The sequence below is a fragment of the Colletotrichum gloeosporioides genome, assembly GCF_011800055.1.
Source record: "Colletotrichum gloeosporioides strain Lc1 chromosome Unknown consensus_50, whole genome shotgun sequence".
NCBI lineage: Eukaryota > Fungi > Ascomycota > Sordariomycetes > Glomerellales > Glomerellaceae > Colletotrichum > Colletotrichum gloeosporioides.
The window spans coordinates 524,247-547,749 of NW_025544695.1; the positions used below are offsets into that span (position 1 = coordinate 524,247).

Genomic DNA, 23,503 nt, shown 5'->3' on the forward strand with positions numbered 1-23,503 from the left:
TCAAGCTTTCGTCGAGATTGGGGTTATCGTCGTCGAGGTACTGACTGTGCGAGGTCGAGCTCTTAGGCTTGCTCGGGAACTGGTGATCCGGAGCTCCTACGCAGCTCGTATCGTCACACCGCAGAGACTAAGTGCGAATAAAGAGATCTGCCCGCTGGCTGCGTCAAGATGGCAGTCGTCAGTCGCACTCTCGAGAAGACATGGTCGCGTCGTCGCGAGAGAAGGTCGAGGATTGACAGCGCTGCCGTCCGCGTCGCGACAACGAGGAGAAGGGCGACGGAGTCAACGTGGCGCAGGGCGTTTTTGGCGACATGGTTTCAACCGATAGTCACAGGAGTGAAGGAATTGGTGGTGTCAGCTAGTCTCGATTGAGGCCGAGTGCGGCTGAGGTGCGTCAAGCTGTCTCTCGTTGGTCCCGTTCTCGAGGAAGGAAGCCTTTCAGATCCGGGCGTGGTCGCAGTGGTGCGCCGTGAATAAGCAGCGCCCCACTCCCCCATGCGGGCTGGCTCTTATTTTTAGGGGTCTTGGGGGCACCGCCGGCTGCTTCACCGACGTCTGTGCCCTGGAGAAGCGCTGATTTGCAGTGTTCCCGGCAATCTGCCCCGCCTTCGCTGCTGGAGCTGAGCTTGAGGTCCACTTTGGTTCTGCATCACAGCGGACCTTCATAGCGGAATTTCAGATGGCAGCCCAACTCCTTTTTCATGACATGGCCAAACTTTCATGAAAAGAAAACTCACCGTTTGATATGGTAAGATGCGTTGGTCTTACCTTTTGTCAACTACCGGCAACTGGATGCAGGTTACGCTGAACTCTGCGCTCTGAATAAGCTCATAATCACCAAGGCTTGTCCTTGTCGAGACCATACGGAAATAGTATCAACCACGTCGCCGATGCTTGCGAGGACCAGCCCAGTCCGCCACGTGTAGAAGTGAATTGCAAACTCCAATGCCTCGTACACTGAATATATCTGGTTTGTAGGTGGAAAGCATGCTGGTTTTCTTAGCATCAGGCGAATCGGATTGCATGCGACGAGCAGGCATCCGCGTGCACTGCCCCGCCATCAGAGACAACGGCGGCTAGAACCAACCAGCCAACCGTCCAAGGAAAACGACGTCCAAAAAAAAAAGCTTGAAATTCGACAACATTAGAGCAATCAGTTGAAATTCATCCACAAGCACAATGACAACCGAGAACACAGACCCATCGCGGTCGGCAACGACTTCTAGCGATTCGTCTACTGCACCTCCTACGACAATCTACACGGAATTAAGCTTCTTCAAAGAGCATCCCGGGCTACACTTCCCACCCCAGCCGAAGTCAGAGCCATCAACGTTGCAACGGGCGATCCCTGCTCAGATGAGTTCGACTGTCCACCGCCCGTCATCATTCGTGATCTTGGTCTTTTCATCAAATACGGGCGCTTTGTGACCATTGTCGAGGCATCGACTCAAATCATGGTTCGTGAGAAGCTCCAAGGCGAAGTGGCGGTCCCTGAAGTGTTTGGCTGGGCAGAGGATGGACGTCAGGTGAAATATACATGTCCTTGGTTGAGGGAGATACTCTGGAGGAAAGATGGAGTGACATGGCCGAAGACGCACGACTGGCTGTCTGTAAGGAGCTGAGGGTCATGGGGCATGCATGGAGAGCTTGGAAGCAAGATGAGAGTGAAAGGTACATCGGTGAGCTCGATTTGCTTCTTTTTAGGAAACACAATGTACCAAGTCTGACCTTGCCTTCAACCATAAAGGCAGCCACTTGAAGCAGCCTTTGAACGAGGTCATGCTTCGGGATTATCCCGAAAATACTGGGCCATTCGAAGACCCAAATGCCGTCGAGAAATTCCACGATACTTGCCGCATCGGGATTCGCAGCGAGATGCTCATCGTATTCACGCATGCTGCTCTTCTCCCTCCAAATATCATGCTGACACCAGGGCCACGTCCGAGAATCGCGGCCATCATTGACTGGGAACAGTCGGGATGGTACCCGGCATACTGGGATACTGCAAAGTCAGGCGAATGAATAAGTTCCCTGAGCCTGTACACACAGAATGGGTTGAGACATATGTTCCCATGCTGTTGACACCGGTGGATGAATACACAGTCTACCGAGGGTTCGTAGCTTACGCGCTTGCCCGTGCTTTCTATCGATCTGGGCTATATGGATGTGATATGGAATTCCACTGCAATACGAGCCATATTCCACTCACGATCGCAGTCATACTTATCACATGGATATAAGATGACGCTTCTCATTAGATATGGACTCGTCTTTGTGTGCCTGCAATTCGACTTCCTGTGTACTAAAGTAAACTCGATCCACACTGGTGGAAGGCCAAGCGCGATCCAATAATGGTGATACATGCGGCCACCGTAATATTTCAATCCACAAGAAGTAGCACAGGAAGATAAATGACCCCTTTCCTGCCTCATAGATGAGTCAAAACCACAATGACCGTGACCATTCAGCAAACCGCAGATGGCATGGTGACACCTGCCCTTCGCCGCCGCGACTCTCGATCATGCGCCTGCCAGGCGGGTGCAACAAAACATCGGGACGTTGCTGTGTTTCTTCCGCGCCGTGATACAGCAAGGTCGCCGGGGCAAGACCTGCCGGAGTGGCTTCCGTCTGTAGGTTGCACATACAAGATTGACATGGCTATCGACGTCACTTCCTTCTCTGCCCTCAACCACATGGCTTCCTCATTGGGATTCGGAATTCCCGCCAAGGGGGCGTGATTTGGTATGAAACACAGCCTCGACTCGGAAGAGAAGCTGCAAACAAGAACGGGAAGGACTGGTATCCGACGGCTGGTTTGCCTCTGGGTTTCTTGACTTCTCTTCTCCCCATTTCCTCCGACCTCCATCTTCTTTCAACCTCGACAACGTCAATCCTTCAACCTCTCGTTCTTGGACCACGTCACCTATCACCTCAATTTTGGACCTTTTGGACTCCCAATACTCTCGTTTCAACCTCAGCTCCCGTTGAACTCCTTCGAAATGGCTCTCATCAACACTCTCCACGCCGCCTCAGCTATGTCTTCCATCATCCAGCCATCCTTCGCCATGACCAACCCCAATCAGAATCTCGTTCTGGCTGACTGTGGCATTGGTACCAACCCACTCAACGAATCTTGGTCCACCTCCCGCCAGATGAACTGGTACAAGGGCCCCATCTGGCCTTCTTCTGATGAGACTGGATTCTTCTCCCCAGACATGATGGTCGAGATGCCTTACGGCAATGGCGAGTACCCCTGGAACTTCAAAGGTGCATCTGCGACCTTCTCCAACGGCGAGACATGGTCTGCCTGGATCGAGGACGGCACACCCGAGCCCCTCCGTGCCGGCAAAGCCATGAGCACCAAGGATGGTAGCACCACTCTCTGGTGCTACACCTACCGTGGGCGACCTGTCGGAACTAGTGCAACCGGCTCCACAAGCTGCCAATCTGCCTTCGTCTGCAACCACCGCGAGGATGGCCCGACGCCTTGGTCTGTGGGCACCACTCCCGACAACGGCACTGTGTTCACCATACCTCCTGCTCCTCCTGCCAATGTGTCCTTCGGCGGCATCTTGGGCGTCAAGGTCGACGTCAGCCCCCGTCCTGCGGTCTGGTACGGCACCATCAATCACTTCCTCAGCAGCATCATCTTCACCACGGAGGGAATCTGCAGCCCCAACCCCTTCGCCAATCGCATGAACTCGTCGGTTATAGCTCGATGCAAGGGTTCTTATGGCACTCCTCTCAACATCCTGCCGGTCCTCTTCAACGTCTTTAAGAACCTTGGCTCTCTTCCTGCCTCCGATGGTCTCTTCTTCCACAACCACGGAGCAGCCCCTTTTGCCAACGACACTTCTGATGATACCGTCGTCCTCCCTACAACTTTCAATCTGACCGTCACCGACACCATCAGTGGCGAGGTCAAAGGATATATGGGTTACGAGATGATGTGGCCGGAGCCCAGTCTCGGAATTCACTGCAACGAGTGCAACAATACCAAGTTCAACGAAGCTTACAACTCAGCTATTGCATCTGCCTTCCAGGCTCTCCACCCTATCTACTCCGAGGTTATCGTCGAGAGCCAATGCACACACGACGTTCTTTGCTGGTAATTGCGCTTGTACCTATGGGGGAATTGTGAACAGTCATTTTATGTTCCGGTCTTGTATGTGTATTCCGAGCGCATACTTCTTGGTTGGAATGAAACCGTGGAGACATCATCGATAGAGATTGGGTGTGTCATTACTTTGCTCACCTCGAGCTGTTTAGTTAGGAATTACAATGAGACTATACTTTGATATCGCCCTACGGAGCTCATGTGTTTGATACTCGCCTTCTACTGTCGTTGTCGTCTCTGCTTTCGTCATTGCCAAGTGAGAGCCGACAGCGTCGTGTGTTGAAAGATAGGACGCGGTCCGTAGCCGCGGCGGATGGCCCGAAAGTCGGACTTTTGTCCGACACCCTATCAACCAACCATACAGTGACGTAGTCGCCTGCATGAGAAGCACCCCTGCCACTCCCAACACACTCAAGAGAATCCGGGGTAAAGGGTCTGATAAGTTGTCCTTACCCGCTCCGTCGACCCATGCTGGCGCATCCGTCTGACGACAATCGGCGACAAAATGGACCGATGGGATGTTCATATTGATACCATCCCCTGCCTTTGAAGATAAGCTCCATCGGCCGCCGAGATAGAGCACCAGGCAGCCAATTGGCTCAGAAGCGGCTTCTTGGTGGCTGTATTAAACCACCGTCGATATTGTGTGGAACATTTAGAGCACCTCTCAAGTCAACTTCGCGGTAAACTGTGGCAGCAAGATGCCACCCACAGACGGCAAGATGGTCGAGAAAGACACGACACAAGACGCGACGGACGTCTCCCAGGGAGACTCCAAGACGATCCGGCACCGCTCCCACAACGGCGGGAGCAGGGATATTGCAGCCCACCTGGCGGATCAATTCGCTGACGAGCCCGACTATGATCGCCAGGAAGAGGTCAAGCTTCGCTGGAAGCTTGACTTTCGGCTCATTCCGTTCCTGTGGCTTAATATTACGTTGCCTGCGATGGATAAGATTACGCCGTCGACGGGGGCGCTGTATGGGATGAGGGAGGACTTGGGGTTGAAGGGGGATCAATATGCCTGGGTTGGGTCGGCGTTCTACGTAAGCATCCTTTTTTGTCTTATTAACATTGAGATTTCAGAGTCTGGAGAGGGATTATTGCTGACATGATGCGTCGTCATGGTGCAGTTTGGGTATTTGTTGTGGTGTTTCCCATCCTCGCAGATCCTCCAACGACTCCCGATTGCAAAGTCCATGTGCGCGGTTATGATCATATGGGGCTTCGTGCTCATTGGCGCTGGGTTTTGTCGAAGCTTTATCCCGATGGTCATCACCCGCGTGCTGTTAGGTGCCCTTGAGGCTCCCGTCGCTCCAGGGAACTTCATCATCATGACGATGTGGTACACCCGCGAGGAGCAACCCATCCGCGCCGGGCTGTTCTACACCGGTACGTCTTATCCCAAGTTTCATACACCCTTTCCCGTCTTCATCCTAGTATTGACACCACATCCTCCCCAGGTCTCGCGACAATCATAACCGGCACCCTCGGCTGGGCCGTCGGCTTCCTCCCCACCCACGCCTGGCCCTCCTTCTTCTACATCACCGGCGCCATCTCCATCCTCTACGGCGTCCTCGTCGGCGTCTTCCTCCCGGACAACCCGGTGCGCGCCAAGTTCATCACCCCGCGCGAGCGCTTCGTCGCGATCGAGCGCCTGCGCGCGGACCAGCTCGGCATCGAGAACAAGACCTTCTCCGCGCCGCAGCTGCGCGAGACGCTGCGCGACCCCAAGACCTGGCTCATGTTCCTGTTCAATATCTGGGTGAGCATCCCGAACGGCGGGCTGACCAACTTTGCGCCGCTGATCGTCAACGGGCTGGGGTACTCGCCGCAGCGGAGCACGTTGCTGATGATGCCGACGGGGGTGGTGCAGACGCTCAGTAGCTATGTGTGTAACTTTGGGGTGTATGTGTGTGTGAGGAGGTTTAAGGGGTGCCAGTTGAGGGGGGCGTTTGTTATTGGGGGGCTTGTGGTTGGGATGGTTGCCACGGTGTTGTTGTATACTCTTCCGCTGGATAATTACACAGGGAGGTTGTGGGCTTTGTATTGGTCGTATTTCTACCTCGGGCCATACATCGGTGCGTATAACCCATCCCTTCTCGTGGAGGATCGCAGCTTACCACGAATGATAGTTGCTCTCGGCATCAACAGCGCCAACACCGCCGGACACACGAAGAAGGTCACGACGAACGCGATCGTCTTTGCGTCATACTGCATCAGCAACATCATCGGCCCGCAGTTCTTCAAGTCGTCGCAGGCGCCGCTGTATCCGCTTGGCATGGGCGCCATGCTCGTCTCGTACGCGCTCAGCATCTTTACCATGATTCTGTACATGTTGTACTGTTGGAACGAGAACAGACGGAGGGAGAAGCTGGACCACGACAGCGGGCAGAGGGTCCATCTGGATACGGACTTCCAGGACTTGACTGACAGAGAGAATATTCACTTCCGATACGTGTGGTGAAGGAGGACGTTGGGTTGAGCTTATCACCGTCAGTGCTTCTGTATGGGCAACTTACTTGACAAGCTATTCGACCAACTTAAGCAAGGGACGCTATTGTCACCACCTTAGTAGTCAACTCAACACCCCTTAATTGAATTGAATATTGTCATGCCTCATTCTATGTATAATTAGTTAATTGGAGTGCGTAGATCGGCCACGGCCTTATTTATCTAGGCGGGCTAGCCATACAGGCACAGCACCACACGAACCGTTAAGCCCGTCGGCAATCTGGAACAGAGCCACAAACGGCATCACCTCGCCCACCACCCGCGACGTCCCCTCGAGGCCCCCTGTCTCCTAGGGATGAGAGGGATCTAAGGGCTCTATAGGGGCCCTATAAGAGGGGCCCTGTGTGGGGGGCTTATGAGGGTATGCGTGAAGTTCTAGATGACCCCAAAGTTCACGGATTAAGTAGTCAGGTACGAGTTATGCTATCCGGGCGGGTAGTAAGCATTGACAACAACAGAAACAATACGGACGACGGGACGACGGGGACGACATAGATAATAGGGACGATAAAGACGATTGGGATAATCGATAATTAATATATATGGACTATTAGATCTTATATAACAGTCATTCGCCTGGCTAGCTAGAAGTATCCGTCTGGAGACTCTCAGGTATCGCGCAGTTTTGTACAGCAATTGAATTGTTACACTTACAATTATGCCAATCAGTTAAGGCCTCGAAAAGGGACCTCATCAACAGCAGATTTGGGGTTCATCCCCTGTTACCCTTGCCCCGGCGTTCATCACCATTAGATAGCACGAAATTGGTATCCAAGAACATAATCCAAATCCAAGCGCTTAAGATTTCATGAGCCATCTACATCAAGTACTTGTGAACATTCCACGTCTGTGCAACAGAAAACATGCCCCATCCAGCCATACCCCACGTCATCCACCTAAAGAGCACATTACACAGCTGCATGAAGTTGCGCCTTCTCGTGCGCCCGATAAAGGAGTCACCCTCGTTCACGTATGGGAACGGCGTGTCCGGCACGGGACACCCCAAAAACTTGCACAGTGGCTCCCACCCGTCGCTCATCCTGAACTCGAGCAGGTTCTCCTCGGGCACGATACTGCGGATGTGCTCGTTGTGCTCGAGGAACACCTGCTTACCGTGCTTCTCAAAGTCCCCCTTAAAGATAGTGCTCCAGTACTTGTGCAGCATCGGGTAGTACATTGAGGACGCCCAGTCGACGTAGGATAGCGCCCACAGGAAGGGGTCGTTGGCGCGGTAGTTGACGGTGCCGAGGGCGGACTGGTGCCAACGGTCGACGTCGCGCGTGGTGAGGAGCACTTTCGCGTCCGGGTACGCGGCGATGAGCTCCTCCGCGAAGGAGGCGGCAGGCCAGTCGCAAACGGCCTGGCAGTGCCCGAGCAGCGCGTCCCACTTGTCCTTGCCGAAAGACCCGACGCCGTCGAACTTGGCGGCGAGAGCCTCGCTCCAGAGGAGGCAGTCGGGCGGGTTCTCGGCGCTGGCGTTGAGCATGTGGTAGGTGTCGACGTAGCCCAGCTGTTTAAGGGCTGCGCGAAGAGCTGAGGTTGGGAATTAGGATGGGTTCTTTGGAGTGGAGAGGGAAGGCGGTGCGTACATGCTGTTCCTGTGCGTCCGAGACCTAGACATAGGACCTTCATGGGCACCACGCGCGTCAGTTTGCGGCGGTCGATGTCGGTGTCGTTTGTGAAGACGTCGGTGATTGGCCTTGAGGCGCCCCCTGCTGTTAGGCCCATGATGCCGGCGTGTATCTTGAGATGCTTCTGTGGGTTTGGTATCAAGTATACTGTATACGGGCTAGAAGCAGGAGAAAGGTCGATAGAGCAAAAGCAACACAGAAATGATGCTTTCAAGCAAGTTCTGTTCATCCAGTCAATCCTGCGATTCTTCATGTTTTATGGAGTCTATTTATCTTCAGCGCAGATCTCTGAATGCTTCTCGGAGCTGACCCGAGACCGGAGAGGAGCCACACCAGTGGAGTTGTGTTTCTGCGCTGCAGCAAACTCTGCAATTTCCGATCCATGCCGCACTTTTACGAATTCACGTATGAGACTGAGGAGATCCCTTCTGGAGTCGGAGGCAACCTCGATTCCCGAGATAGAGTTGGGCATTTGTGACCGGGGGGCTGTAGCCAATGTTGGACGAGCACCACGGTCCACAGTACTACTTTCCTCTCCTGGGTCGGGAGGGTAACTTCAATGATTGGTACGTGATGCTGCAAAGTTATCAGATCAAAATGCCAAAAGGTGCTCCTGGTCTGTTACGTAGTTAACTGGGGCTCGGAGGAGTCCGCGACCCTCCTTCGGGTTCAACTGTAAATATCAAGCCCCCGTCGCGGCTCTCGGTAGTTGTAGTTACGACCCACCCAGCGGCCCGGTTCGTGATTTTGAATGTGGACAGCTGAATACCACTTGGCCTGCATGTCGATCAGCCACCAGTGATGTTGGATTGTGAGCTTGTAAGCGCTATGGATACGATGAATTCTCGCAACTCCCCCACTACCCGATGCCAAGCTTTAAAGCCAAGGGTGAAAGCCGTTCCTTGGCTCTGGGGTGTCTCTTGGGCATTAGATCGGCCTCAAATGGGTCCTTATGTCGATTTACATCTGCAAGAATAACCTGACTTGGACGGTTACGTTCCATCGCATGCTGGTCTGCTGAATATACCTATCGTGTAGGAACGAGTTGGTGAAAGCAATGAGCATCACATGTTCGCTTTCCTGTACAGTTACTGGCTCAGAGATGGTTGGCATCAAGACACTTTCCTCCCTCAAAGCAAGAACACCTTAACCTTTATCAGACATCGAACAGTGCTGTACCATTACAACTGGAAGTATTGTGTCACCATTCGCGGTGGGCTATTCGGTGTGGTTGGCCTAGATAGGCAGGAACCTTCCGAATAACGAACTGCCGATGAGGCTTTTGGTCCATGTTATGGGGCAAGAAAAATTTTCAATGTGATGGATCTCCACGCGCGTGTCTCAACCGCCGTGGTCCTGATGAAACACGCGAGAAACCGGGCCGCCTGGCGTGAAAGAATCGATTGAGATTGATTGATTAGATTGATAAGATTGATTTGATGGGCTGCTCGCCCACATCGCGAGAGAAAGAGGGGGCAGCGGAATGTTTATGTTGCAATCGATCGACATTAAGACAGGGGGGGTCGGAGTTCCGAGTCCACAATGATCCATCCAGTGCGGAACAAAATCTGTAAAGATCCACACCGAGTGCCAGAATAGCCAGCGGATAGCGGTCCGAGATCCTGCTGCGGTACCGATAACCTATGACAACCGTCCGATCGTGAGGGCGTCGTGCCTGAGGGTGATTCAGGTTGGGGTTCGTCCTCAGTTGAAGTGTTTGTAGTCCTGGAAATGACGTTCATTGGTAAGTGAGTGACCATCATGGCTCATTGCGTAGCTCGGACCTTGAGCGCTTTACTAACCAATCAACTTATTATGATTGGACAGTTTGACCGAGGAAGGAGTCCCTCCTGTTCCAAGATTCGAATATAAGCAAGTAGTCGAGATACAGGACTGATCGGAAGCTGGGAATAGATGCATGATATTGGTCTGGGGAAGGGGACCCTTTGTCCTACTCTATGCAACCTTATTCTATGGATTCCCTCGCATCTCTTTGAATGCGGCGGCTAGCCTCATGATGCCATCCTGGATCTCAATCACGTCATGCCATGCCCAGCATAACCTAAATCCCACTCCAAAGCTGGCCTTTGCCCGCTCCAAACTGCCAGGGTCACCTGCCACAGTCATCATTCCACCGTGTGCTACTCGGACATTGTGGCGTTCCAGAGCGAGCTCTGCAAACTGTTTACCCGAGATGGAGTCATGAGGTAAGTCAAGATAGACAAAGAATCCTCCAACTATGCCGGGTTCACCTTCGTAAGACTCAGATTGCCTTGGCGCAACAGTGATGCCCAAAGGAGACAGATATTCCAAAATAGCTTTCATCATAGCATGGTACCGCTCTTGATACGTCGGAATCAGTTTCCCGTGGATATGCTCATCCAATGCCCCACTACTCAGAAGATGGCCCATGAACATGGACGACAGATGTCCCTGGCAGCCTCCCGATCTGACGGAACCCAGCTTACACAACTCCTTCGCCATCTCAGGAGACCCCTCGACCCACCCGACTCTCACCCCTGGAGCGACGATCTTGGAGAAGGAACCATTGCTCGCCGTGTTGCCCCAGGGGTCGCCGCCTGGTAAGGCGCGGTCCACATCGACGAGTCTCGGGGGAGGTGGGGGAAGCTCAAATGATCCGGATGCTCCTTGGTCTGCGGGCCAGCGGAGCCAGTCGTACACGTCGTCTGCGATGATCAGGGCGTCGAACTGCCGGGCCAACTCGACCAGTTGCTCCCGGCGGCAGAGAGACATGACCTTTGCGCTGGGATTGCTGAAGGTTGGCACGACGTAGATGACATGCCGATAGACCTTTGGAGACGCCACGGTGCTAATGAAAGCGGGGTTGGGTGGTTCTCTTGTTTCCATCTCCAACAGTCCCTTTCTAAGGTAGTCGATGTCAATGCCCTCGTCGTCCTCAGGGACTCCCCTCATCCGGCTCTCGAAGCCAGCTTCTTGGAACGATGGACATGCTAGGAAATAGGTCGGCTCGATCATCCAGATACACCTAGTGAACTCTGGGTCGGTGAATCTTGTGAGAAGCATGGAGAGCGTTGCCGAAGCTCCGTTGGTGATGAACAAGCGCTGCGGGGATGTTGAGCCAGCTGAAGGTTGGTAGAAATCACTGAGCCATTTGGCGAGCGCTTCTCTGAGGGAGTCTTGGCCCTGATCAGGGCCGTAGACTAAAGCCTTGGCCGCAATGTCATCATTGAGAAGGATTGCCTGGGCAGCATCGGCTAATTGCTTTTTAGGGAATAAGGATGTTGAAGGCCAGCTGCTTATGGTGTTAGCCGTTGAGTACTGGAATAATCCAACTATCTTGTTTCATCCTACCCCAGCTGGAGATTGATGTATGACTTAGGCTCCCGTGAAGAAGTCATCGTAATTTTTACTTTGGTATCCCAATATTGACTGTCGAGTAGCTATGACTTTAGATTACTATGGCACACGACTCTCTATTCTGATTGTATTCTTGTCATGAAATAGCAGCCTATGTCGCTGCCAATGATTGCAGCTTTCAATATTGTCGGACAAAAGTCCGACAGCATTCAGCCTGGCCCGCCACGCCCGCCATCTTGGCGGAGGCCAGCGGTACCAACAGACGTCAGCGACGTGGATCAACGGCCATGGAGCTGCGGGGGCTCAGAGTGCGGGGGAGGTGCATGGAGATATCGATCACGCGATGTGTCAAAAATGAGTGGGCGTATTCACGGTGACATCCTACTGAGAGTTACTAACAGGCTACTGTTGTTAGAACTGCGTGTGATGTTTCGTGACTAGTTCGCTCATCGCAAAATCCTATCTCGACGCGGTCATTGTCCGCCGGTTCCCCCGCAGTTCGTCCGGTCTATTCCCAACGACCGTGAGCTCCAGCGAATACTGGGGCATTGATTGGCGATTCCAGCACGACATTACAAGGGTGTCTGATACGCCTGCATGTCGTTTGATAGGCACTATCTCCTCTCAACAGAGTGTTGAGCTTATCGTTGCCGCATGTCGGACTGAGACGCCGATATCTGAGAGCCGATCACTCTCGCGGCTCTTCCTCAGATGCACTGTCAGACTTCCAATTCATGCTCGCAATCTAACAACACGCCATGATTCGACATTCGAAAATGCATCCAGCAAGCAAGAACCCGCGGAGGATCGCTTGTATTCGTTGTCGGACACGGAAGAAACGTTGCGACCACGCCGTGCCAACATGCGGCGAATGCAGAAGGAGCGGATCGGAGTGCGTCCCGTATGGCGCAAGAAAGTCCGGCTCATTTGCGACAATTCCGGTGGCATATCTCCGCCAGCTGGAGGCGCACGCGGCGGAAGCGCAAAGATCTCCACCTCCTACCGACAGGATGGCCCGCGGTGTTGGCACCCGTGAAGATGCGGAGGACTCCGACCGAGAGAATGATTATGCTTCTCCATTCGATGGTGGTGGATACATGTCTGACACCTCGCGAGGTGCACGTCTGGCTCTACAATCAGAACAACGTCAAGTCGAGATGGAGGGCCCGGAGATCATCAACCCGGATGCTGGGTCGCCGCGTCGGTTCTCATGCAACTCGCTTGCCGGCAGCTACATGGCCACGGCCCAAACTGTCATGTCTATGATTGGCAAAGATTGGCTGGACCACTATGCAAACATCTACTTCCGGCATGTGCAGCCTCAATGGACGTTCATTGACGAAGTAGCTTGGCGAGACGCGTATGCGACTCACTCGTCCAATTTGTCTGAGACTGCAACATGTCACCATTTTGTCATTCAAATGGTGTTAGCCATAGGTGCTCTAGTGAGCAGCTCCTTCCGCGCAGACTGTCCGCACCTTGTACATGCATCCAGTCTTCATGACGAGGCTATGAAGAAGAACCTGGGCAATGTTACTGGTCATTCGTCACCGCTGATCAGAACTCAGGCTTCCTTGTTGATGCTTCTGTATGCATTTCATGGACCATCACCAGACCCTGTATCTGGAAATGTCATATTGGTTCTCATGAATTGTGCAAATCTGATGGATGACAAACAGGAGGTCGATCTTCACGCTGGAAATCTTTGCGTGGACTTTGAGCATACACGTAACATGACTATTATGAGCTCCCATATCTTGAACGAGGTCGTGGCGTCAGCTTGGACATATCCCCAGCCATTCATGTTCGAGATTCTGGATGAAAAGGTGACCTTTAATCTCCGTTTCATTGCATATACGTCAAACCTAACAGACTTCAGATCTTTCAACATGCCTCCCAAATGCCTGCCGGTGAAACGGAGACGGGATTCTACAGCCACATATTCCAACTCAGGTGTATTCAATCAAAGATTCGTCACTTCAACAAGAAGCTTCAGAAGCTTGATCCCTCAGATCCATTCAGAGAAACTAGCCGACTGCGCTTGAAAGATGAACTTCAAGTATGGAAAGAGAAAATCGAGGCGGTCACGAATTCAAGCCCGAAAGACGACTTGGTATACCATGAACCTAGTTCACTGTCAAAACTGTACGACTACAGCTTATCAATTCTGGTTCAAGAACGTCCGTGCATGATGGGCCACGAAGAGGTTGGTCAATTAGTGGAATGCTGCAGCGAGGCGTGTCGTACCTTTCTGTCATCTCAGGAGAATGACTCGGTCATATACCGGACTTGGACAGCCGTAAGTCTAAACTTTCCCATGGGCCATCTTACTCTGCTGACTTAATGACAGTTGATGTATCAATTCAGACTCGGCATCATTTTACTTTACTGTTACGCAATGACGCCACCACTCCTTAGGACGGCAAACTTCAGTCTTCCTGATACCATCTCCGGCTTTGAATGCTGCCACAGAACTCTGGAAAGGTTCTCGATTAGGTGGCCTCGGGCTCTAGTATTCATGCAGTCCTTTCAGCTCCTGGCGGAGTCGGTATTCGATGGCCCTGCCTTCGGTGGCCAAGCATGTAATTCGAACATGCTTGACTCGCCGTCATCCCAGTCATTGTGTTCGCCATATGCCTTAGAGGGAGAGAGAAAATCTCGCATGCAGAGCTACATCGTCGAACTACGCGTACAGCATGTCCATCAGGCGGTAATTACCTTGATGGAGGAGATGCTTGATCGACCTCAGCACCAGGACCTGAATTACGAGAGATTGGACCTTTTGCCAAATATGTCAATCGCTGGCTTTGATTTGTTCAATTTCTGACTTGAGCTTATCTAATAAATAGCCGGGCTATTCCTCTACCTGTGTAATGGACGCATTTGACGTCTTTAATAGAGCATGTTCTGAATGAGTGTTAGACAACAAGCAATATTCATGTCATGGCGCTAAACGTACGAAGTTGATCTTGTACTGGGAGATCTTCTTCCATCCATCCTCATCGACATAGCTCTGCTCTGCCGTCCACTCACCTTGCTGCTCCTTTCCCCCGGATCTCTGATACGTGGTGACCCCCTCAATTTTGAGAGTAAGTGGTGACTCGTTCATGATCGAGACCTTCTTAACATCATGCACTCGAGAGTCGGTGTTGTTCCAGCTCTCTTCGAGGTACTTCTGAAGCTCTGGCGTAAGACTGGTGTCAGTCCATTAAATCAATGACGTGAAGAAGTGGAAGTCTCACCAGGAACTCCAGTAGGCCCATAGTCACCCTTAATGAGCTTGGCATTCTTGCTGAAGCAACCCGCCCAAGCAGCGCACGCCTCCTTTCTGTCTGCTGCCTCGTAGAGAAAGTCAATTCCTCGCTTGACTTCTGGTGCCAAGGCGTTGGAGTCGTACTCGTAGTCCAGGATAGCCATAATGAAGGAGATTTTGAATCGACTGGGGTATTGTTTGTGCTGGTACTGTATGATAAGAGGGTGAAAGTAAGTCTGTAATCAAGGAATTTTATATCTGAAGGACAAAAAAGTGATTTAGTTGGCATCATTGCCAGCCGCAAGAGTTGGGTAAGCCGCAATCCGCCTCCCGCAATGGCTCGCAAACCCCGCGCACAACGTCGGACAAAACTCCGACAGACGAATGTACGCCGCCGTTGTCGTAACACCTCTTCCTGATCGGTGTAACGCCCGCAGAGGACGGATTATCTCGACATTATGTGCCGAAGATAAGGAATGGGAAATGAGAGCTGCTAGTAGCTTGGGACGGTTCACGCTATCTGAAGCTAGTTATGAGATCTTCCCTCCAGGCAAATCTTTCATTCCCACTTCATGGAGTGCGAGAAGACCAACTGTTCTTAGGGAGACATCGTTAAACTCTTCGGGGCTTCGCATGAAATCTACAGGAACTGAGATTGCATCAAACCGCGCATCGCAAATACCATGTCCACCAAGAAGGCGGGATCTGGCATCGAGCCATGCCAGGAAGAGCCCACAGCTGGCTCAGTTCACGACATCAAAGATGCGAACGACTTGGACGATCAAGCAGCTATTTTTCTTCGAGAACATGAAGTTGAATGGGCCGGCTATGAAGCCTCTGAGGCCAAACGAGTTCTACGAAAGATAGATTGGCGGTTGATGCCTCTCATTGTGGGAACCACCATCATCGCCGCAGTTGATGTTCGTTGCAATCTCAGCTTGCATTTTGAGCCCTCTAGGAGACACACCTGCTGACTTCGGAGTCCAGAAAATCCTGATTTCGAACGCGGCACTCTACGGCATGAACCAAGACACCCATTTGGTGGGACAACAATATAGCTGGGGTAGGTTATTGCGTCCGTCATAAAATCGGCTTGCTCATTCTTCAACAGTGGGATCAATTTTCTACTTCGGATGGTTGATCGCCGAGTACCCTGCGAATGCCGTTCTTCAGAAGCTTCCAGTCGGCAAGACAGTTGGCACAGCGGTTGTCGCGTGGGGCGGCTGCGTCATGTGTCTTGCAGCCGCTCAGAACGCAGCTGGCCTGATGGTTCTTCGGTTCCTGATGGGTATTCTTGAATCCCCACTGTTTCCTGCCGTTACGATTCTGAATACCATGTGGTACAAGAAATCAGAGCAGCCCGTCCGCATGGCTATTACGTTCACGGGGTTCTCTAGCGTCTGTTAACCCGGTATCACCAAAGAAGCGTACCGCTAACATCCTTGTAGCTTGTGACAGGTATTGTCTCATACGGCATAGGGCATGCGAAGACTGGTATTGCGTCGTGGCGGCTTTTGTTTCTCGTCATCGGAGGGTTTACTGTATTTTGGGGAGCCATTCTATTAGTCTGGCTTCCTGACTCGCCACTTGCCGACAACTTCCTGACGGGCAAAGACAAGTACATCGCACTAGACCGAGTCAAGGATAATATGACTGGTATTGAGAACAGGGCAAGTTGACTCCTTAGTGCGTTTTAATGTGAGAACTGACTTGGTACATTACAGAAGTTAAAGTGGTACCAAGTTCGTGAAGCCTTTACCGATTACAAGACCTATATACTCTTCATATTCTTCTTGAGTATGAACGTACCGACAGGTGGCCTGGTGACCTTCGCAGCCCAGATTGTCTCGGGACTCGGGTACGGAAAGTTGGAAACTACCCTGCTCGGCATGCCGACGGGGGTGATGCAAAGCCTGGCTGGATTCATGGTAGCCATACCGCAAAGATGGTTGACAAACAAGAGGTGCCTGTCGGCAGGACTTTGCTGTCTCGTTCCCCTGGTCTGCTCGATTGTTATCAAAGGTACCATACCCGCTCCATTGACTGAAAGCCGTCACTGACAGCCTGCAGAGCTACCTCATGACAACAAAGTAGGCCGTTTGATGGCATACTACTTCTTCTACTTTTTCTGGGGTCCATACGCTACAGGTGAGCAATGCAACCCACACTCGGGGCACGCTTTCTGACAGAATATGCAGCGCTATCTCTCCCAATGGCAAACGTGTCAGGCCATACCAAGAAGCTTACCATTAATGCCACGGTGTTTTTGGGTTACTGCATTGCCAACATTGTTGGGCCTCAAATCTTTATCGAGAGAGAAGCTCCCAATTACACGACGGGATACAGCGCCATCATGGCCTTTGAGGTGGTGGCCATCGCGTGCATGGTAGCGTATGCAGTTGGATGCATGATTGAGAATAGAATCAGGGACAGAAAGGAGGGCACAGAAGTAGACGTCACTGTTGTCGATCAGCTCGGGGATCTGACAGATTACGAGAAGAGGGGGTTCCGATATGTTTACTGATAGATGCGGTAAATGACCTGCTGCAGTGGACAATTCTGATGTTGAGACCACGCATTATTGCGTAAACTCCCTCGTTCAATGTTCAAAACATGCGTCTAGTCTCCTCATTCATGTGGCAATTTTAGTCACTGGCTCATACGGGAAGTAAATAGCAAAATCGTGGATGCAGGTAGGGAACAAATTACAAACCTACCATTCACAATGGTCCTTATCTCGGCCTACTGGCTGCCTAAGGTGACGCATTTGAGAATTGTCAGTGGCTGGCTGGCATTGGATGCTAAAGCAAGCCCGCACAACTAACAAGCATCCGCAAGGCTTATCTCTGATTCAATTGCCACCAACACCGTTTGTAAAATTGGCGGGCTCGGCAAAAAGGGTGAGACTGAAAGACGAACAAGCGAGGCCGAAGCCCTTCAACGCTTACCTTAGGATTGAGGTCCTTTCTTCCAATGTCTTGCCTGCTGCCTGCATGTCTTACTTATCACACGCCGTTCGGGACCGAAGGGGACCAGGTGAATTCTCGATCATTCGATTCCAAGACAACCTTGGGCAGTCGATTGCAGGAAGTGTACCCGAAACCTGCTCATCGGGCCTGGAAAGATATATCAGAAGACAGGGACACCAGACCCAATCAATAATGTCCATCAGAAAGTCATGTGTGTAAGCTGCAAAGCGCCTCGTTGGAAGCGATGCTTGTTACCTGATTTCAAAGTACCGTGTTTGGCTTATTAAGAATGATCCAGGGTCTTTGACTGGATTAAGGCTGGATAATTGGTCATTGTTGTCAGAAATTCCTGGTTTTGCAGCGTCACACCATCTCTTTTCAGCCAATGCAGACAACATGTTATATCCTCATCACCTCCCGTTGTCAATGGTATATATCTCGGACCCGGAGTGATCAACCGTGGGGGGCCGGCACTGACAACCGGCTTGCCCCTTGCTCCTCATCCAAACTGTGGCTTTATTGGATGGTGGAGATCAGGAACCGAGTGTCATCCCATCTCTCTCCCACACCATTGACCAAGTAGAGTTTCAGAACAACGACGTGGGAAAAGACGTTGGTTGTGTGGGAGGGTGGCTTGACCGGTTTTAACGCCACCATCTGTTGAACCAGTATGGAAGCTTATTCCGTAAGACGCTTGTGCAAATCCGGTGTCGGCCCCACCCATCCGGACTTCCCCACCGATCTGTCCGGAGCCGGGGTCACAGACCGAGAGGATGCCCTTACGTATTTCAACTGGTATTTGGTTCCCCGCATTCATCCCTAGGCTTTCAGGTGTGGAAGCTAAGTGCGGTCCGTGGCACCGCGCCCGATGTCATATTCAGCGAGTAGCCCTCCGATTCGTTTTGCCTGCATCTGTCACCCCATCTCAGGACAACGCATTCACCTGGCTCAACTTACCAACTAGCCCCAAAAATCAGCATCTAATCTCAGTTATGGCGAGCCGTATTTCGTAGAGGCGTAGAGGTACCATCAAGCCACTAGCTCGTACGAGCACCGTTGGAACGACCCACTTGCGGCGAAAGGGATGCATGTAAGCTCGCCATCCATCCTCGGATTCGATGCTTGAAGGCCCTGTCTATGTACAAGTTCCGGAGGCTCCCTGCAGAAAGGTGTCTCTCTCACTGACTGAATTATGTCTAGTCTGAGGCAGGCATCTGCAAGGTCGTACACCACAAGTCTTCGAATGAGCAGGCACCTTTTTCCGCATGCATGGTCTCGTAAGCGAAATAAACACTTTTTTCACAATTTGATAGCAAACCTTGGTTACAATCACTTACCAAAAGCTTACAATCTTTTTCCATTAGGGCAGTGAAGCTGATATACCGGAAGATAACCAAAATGTTTCTCTGCCCTCGCGGGCTCATGCAACATGTTTCCTGATGTGGAAAAATGTTGACAGATCGTCATTCTAAAATCGACAGTATTACTGTATTGGCTCAGGCGCATGTTATTCTGGATGGCCATCCCTGCGCACCATCCTTCGGATCAGTCGCCAAATGTCTTCCGCTGTGCTTTTGAGACATGCACCATCTTGTCGACTCAGCTAGTGGGGGTTTGTAAGGCTTTTGTTTTTATGATGCTCGCATTAACTCAGGCCAAGGTATTATCCCCTTCGCAGAATCTGGCCATCCAGAGGATGCACCATTGGGACGAGCGGTTCCCCGGCATTCCTAGCTCTTGAACAATGGAGGGTGGTATTGCTGGACATGTGGATCTGAGAAACGGGTCCAGAACAGATATGCCCGGTACAGGCAAGATCAGCGACTCCATACCACACCACCCGTCGTGTATACAATGTTCAGTGGATGCCACTTACGAAACTAGATGCGGCACAGAAATTCAGCAGTCAGCTTTGCATCGGAAGAGAGACAGGGTAGGTGACATTGTGTAAACGCGCGCGAGTGGAGGCTCCATAGCCCACCCAGCTCCTTGGAAACGGTCTCGCCCTGCGGATGACGATCCTCCAGCTTCTATATCTAGGTTCAAGACCGCGCCCTCACTGTCTCGCAAAGTCGCTCCTAACCTCTTCATATTGTAGCTAGCAACCCCGACTGCATTCACAAGACTGCTCTTTAGAGAGATGGACAGTTTTGCTCTGGTCATATTCTACCTCGGCATCCTCGTGGTGCCAGGCTTCCTCTTTTCCTCTCTGCGCCGACTATCTGGACGGTCTAGCAAGGCGTCCACACACGATGCCCAAGGCCCCCAGAAGCCTGCCAGGTTTCCTGGTCCAAAACAATATCCCATCGTCGGTCGCGTTCATGACTTGCCCAGATTTGCTATGTGGTTGAAGCTGAAAGAATGGGCTGATGAGTTCGGTCCAATCTACCAAACCAGCATGCTTGGCCAGAAGTTTGTTATCATCTCTGACGAAGAGATGGCTCAAGAGCTTCTCGTCAAGAATGGTAACAACTTCGCCGGCAGACCACAGATCCGGGCTCTGATCGACCACAAACTGGGACCTGCCTATTCTGCATTGATGGATCGTCACGGTAGGTGACGGGCTTCCATTAATCGCAACACTTTCAAGTAGTAAGATTGGAAGCTAACTGAGCTCCACCTGACCAGACACTTGGAAATTCCAACGCAAATGGGTCCATGCCGCAATGGCTGCAGCACACCAGCAGCACTTCTACGGCCACATCGAAAATGAAGTCAAGCGCTGGCTTGTCACTCTGCTGCTGGACCCTGAGAAGTTCCACGGTAACACCCGCGAGCTTACGGGGCGGATCATCAGCCGCCTTGCTTGGGACGACGCCTCCCTTGGCAAGGCGTACGGTGACAGCGCCATCGCAACGCTGACGCAGATGTCAGTGTCTGGCCCTGTTGTCAACACCATGACTCCGCTGTGGCACCTTGGCGACCTCATCCGGTACAACCCCTGGCGCAACCACGAGGTGGCGCGGGAGAAGAACCAGCGCGCATGGTGGCTGCGATCGTTCCGCCTTGCCAAGGCTAGATACCGCAGAAGCGAGTTGCCAAGCGATACCTGGACGTACCGATACTTTGAGCAGTTGCAGAAGGCAGGCAATGAGACCCTAATGCAAAGTGAAAAGGACGAAGACTTTGCGGCCTGCATGCTTGGCTTCCAATGCCTTGTAGGGGTGGTGACAATCTCTGGGCCCATGCAATTCTTCTTGATGTGCATGGCGCTTCATCCCGAATGGCTGAAGAGGTGCCAAGATGAGATCGACAGGGTTTGCGGTGATCGGATGCCGACCAGGGACGATTTCGCAGAGCTTCCGACGGTGAGGGCTTGCTTGAAGGAGACACTCCGCTGGAGATCTGGCGTTCCTCTTGGTAAGGCTGTCCTTCCCACTATGACGTTTAGTTCACTGAACATGACTGCTAACAAATTCGAAGGTGTTCCGCATCAATGCGAACAAGAGTCAGACTTCAACGGTGTCAAAATTGAGAAGGGCACCATTATTCTAGCATGCGAGTGGTAAGTCAGTATCCATCCGATCTAATGAGCTATGTTGATGATTGTACTTCAGGAATATCAACCGTGTCCGCGAAAAGTACCCTGACCCTGACCACTACCGACCCGATCGATACCTAGAGCCTGGCTTCCCGACGTATCAAGAACCCCTCAGCCGTTATCCCAATTTCAGGGATGGCGTGGGCATGCACACATTTGGCTGGGGACGGAGAACTTGCCTCGGCCAGAACCTCGTGGACGATGAGATTTTCGTCGCGGGAGCTGCTGTCTGCTGGGCCTTCGACATGGGTCTGAAGAAATGCCCTGCGACCGGTAAAGACGTGACCTTTGACACGGAGGCTACGAACTCGAACGTCATCTTAGAACCACTGCCATTTCCAATGCAGTTCAAGGTTAGAAGCTCTGAAAGAGCACAAATTCTGTTGGAAGGCTACAATGCCATCAGAGATGAGCTGAAGGTTTAGGGTGTTCATCAATCATATTCAGGGACATGTGTTAGAGCAGCAAGTTTCTCATTTATATAAGGTCATCATAATGGACGTCTCCCCCACGTAGAATGATAAACTTTGGGTAATTACAGTTATGAACCTAACACTTCTTATCGTTTTTTAGGATTCGTTGGTATGAATATGTCATAAGTTTACCTCTTCTTGTACACGTCCCCAGTTCTCTCGATCTCAAAGTTCGCATCCTTTCCCCGACCTTCCTTCTCATACTGTCTTACCAATGGGACAACGTCTCTCCCGAACTGTTCAATCTCTTCGTCGTAATGGAGGAACGCAGTGAGCACCAAGTTGATTCCGAGACTCTTCAACAACACCAGACGCTCTGCAACCTGTTCCTTCGTTCCAATGAGCTTCGTCTTGAAGCCGTCATTGTACTGGACCAAGTCATCAAACTTGCTGTTGGCCCACATTCCCGTCATGTTCGAAGTGCTAGCTCCAGCCTGCTGAACAGCATCGCGGAAGGCATTGACGGCCTCCTTGTCAGCCTTGCCCTGGATCTCTTGCAGCACCCGAACGGCCTCCTCCTCCGTCTCGCGAACAATGACGAAGCCATTAACAGCGAATCGCACCTCGTTCTCACGCCCAACCTTGGCCGCCCGAGCCTTCACGTCTGCAATCTGGTCACGGAAACCGTCTAGGTCATTGCCGTTCATGAAGTACCAGTCGCTGACCTCGGCGCCGTTGTTACGAGCATCGTCGCTGTTGCCACCTTGGAAGATCTCCGGGTGAGGCTTCTGTACCGGCTTCGGGCTGAGCCTGTAGTCCCTGTAGCGGTAGAAGTCGCCTGCGAATGTGAATCCTGTGTCCTCGGGCGCGGTCCAAATACCCTTCAGGCAGCGGATGAACTCATTGGTGCGGCGGTATCGCTCTGCGTGCTCAAGCCACCACTCGCCCACAGCCGTGAACTCGCCCTGCGAAGGCTTTAGTGTCGATCATTCCCATTTGCAGTTGTAGGAAACCTACCTTGAACCAACCTGATACCAGATTCACGGCAATTCTGCCGTTACTATAGTGGTCAATACTGGCGATTTGCTTAGCAGCAACGGTGGGATTCCATGGGCCCGGGAGGATGGCAGCGATGAGTTTGATGGTGTCTGTGCCTTGGAGAATGGCCTGGGAAAATGAGACAGACTCATGTTGATTCGCGGCTCCGTAAGACGCCGTGAAGCGAATTTGAGTGAGACCGTACTCGATGCCTGCATTCTCCGCAGCTTTGGCGTACTTGATGTTGCTGGCGAGGTCCCAGTTTGTCCTTTGAGGGATCTTGCTGATGATCAAGCCGCCTGAGACGTTTGGTACCCAATACCTACGAGAATAGTCAGCTAAGGTATCTTGAGCCCGTGAAATGCAGTACATACGCGAACTTCAGACGGTCAGGATCGGTGTTGAGAGGATGCGGCTGGGCCATTTTGTATGGTTGAGTGAGTTGAACGTCGCAATGTGCGTGATGAGAACGGAGATATTCAGAAAAAGAGGCGTGAGACGTCTCGAAGCTGCAGCTGAAAGGTGTACCCGATGTCTTGGAGCTTAAGTGTCCCGGCCAGATGGAATCAAAGAATCAAGAATATGTGTTGCATAAGCGACAAAGGTGGGTGCGCCCTTGCAGCTTTGAAGGCAATGGGATGTGGGCATTGGGGGCCGATCTGTTGACCCCGATAATTGGGACGAGAGA

At 52.0% G+C, this 23,503-nt stretch overlaps 7 protein-coding genes and 1 pseudogene across 8 annotated transcripts; 4 read left to right on the forward strand and 4 right to left on the reverse strand.

Moving 5' to 3' along the window:
• Positions 1–1,179: 1,179 nt before the first annotated feature.
• On the forward strand, positions 1,180–2,022 carry GCG54_00000649 (annotated as a pseudogene). The gene is made up of 2 exons: positions 1,180–1,679; positions 1,748–2,022. Coding segments are annotated over exons 1-2 (775 nt in total).
• Positions 2,023–2,999: 977 nt separating this feature from the next.
• GCG54_00000650 (uncharacterized protein) lies at positions 3,000–4,112 on the forward strand (the record flags this gene model as incomplete). Its single annotated transcript, XM_045400784.1, has 1 exon — positions 3,000–4,112. One exon carries the CDS (start codon positions 3,000–3,002, stop codon positions 4,110–4,112), a length of 1,113 nt encoding a protein of 370 aa, XP_045263457.1.
• Positions 4,113–5,241: 1,129 nt separating this feature from the next.
• Positions 5,242–17,378, forward strand: GCG54_00000651 (putative transporter; the record flags this gene model as incomplete). The annotated part of the gene is made up of 10 exons (XM_045400785.1): positions 5,242–5,509; positions 5,581–6,198; positions 6,253–6,575; positions 15,550–15,774; positions 15,842–15,917; positions 15,966–16,252; positions 16,303–16,528; positions 16,598–16,876; positions 16,925–17,002; positions 17,053–17,378. The coding sequence occupies 10 exons, from the start codon at positions 5,242–5,244 to the stop codon at positions 17,376–17,378; spliced, it is 2,706 nt and encodes a 901-aa protein (XP_045263458.1).
• On the reverse strand, positions 7,449–8,359 carry GCG54_00000652 (uncharacterized protein; the record flags this gene model as incomplete). Its single annotated transcript, XM_045400786.1, has 2 exons — positions 7,449–8,164; positions 8,221–8,359. 2 exons carry the CDS (start codon positions 8,357–8,359, stop codon positions 7,449–7,451), a joined length of 855 nt encoding a protein of 284 aa, XP_045263459.1.
• Positions 10,234–11,642, reverse strand: GCG54_00000653 (uncharacterized protein; the record flags this gene model as incomplete). Its single annotated transcript, XM_045400787.1, has 2 exons — positions 10,234–11,536; positions 11,596–11,642. The coding sequence occupies 2 exons, from the start codon at positions 11,640–11,642 to the stop codon at positions 10,234–10,236; spliced, it is 1,350 nt and encodes a 449-aa protein (XP_045263460.1).
• GCG54_00000654 (uncharacterized protein) lies at positions 14,456–15,018 on the reverse strand (the record flags this gene model as incomplete). The annotated part of the gene is made up of 3 exons (XM_045400788.1): positions 14,456–14,467; positions 14,561–14,784; positions 14,844–15,018. 3 exons carry the CDS (start codon positions 15,016–15,018, stop codon positions 14,456–14,458), a joined length of 411 nt encoding a protein of 136 aa, XP_045263461.1.
• Positions 17,379–19,960: 2,582 nt separating the features above from the next.
• Positions 19,961–21,789, forward strand: GCG54_00000655 (Cytochrome P450 monooxygenase psoD; the record flags this gene model as incomplete). Its single annotated transcript, XM_045400789.1, has 3 exons — positions 19,961–20,375; positions 20,452–21,328; positions 21,381–21,789. Coding segments are annotated over 3 exons (1,701 nt in total), but the record flags the coding sequence as incomplete, so codon positions are not given.
• Positions 21,790–21,965: 176 nt separating this feature from the next.
• Positions 21,966–23,239, reverse strand: GCG54_00000656 (Alkanesulfonate monooxygenase; the record flags this gene model as incomplete). The annotated part of the gene is made up of 3 exons (XM_045400790.1): positions 21,966–22,742; positions 22,795–23,137; positions 23,190–23,239. The coding sequence occupies 3 exons, from the start codon at positions 23,237–23,239 to the stop codon at positions 21,966–21,968; spliced, it is 1,170 nt and encodes a 389-aa protein (XP_045263463.1).
• Between the last annotated feature and the right edge of the window lie 264 nt (positions 23,240–23,503).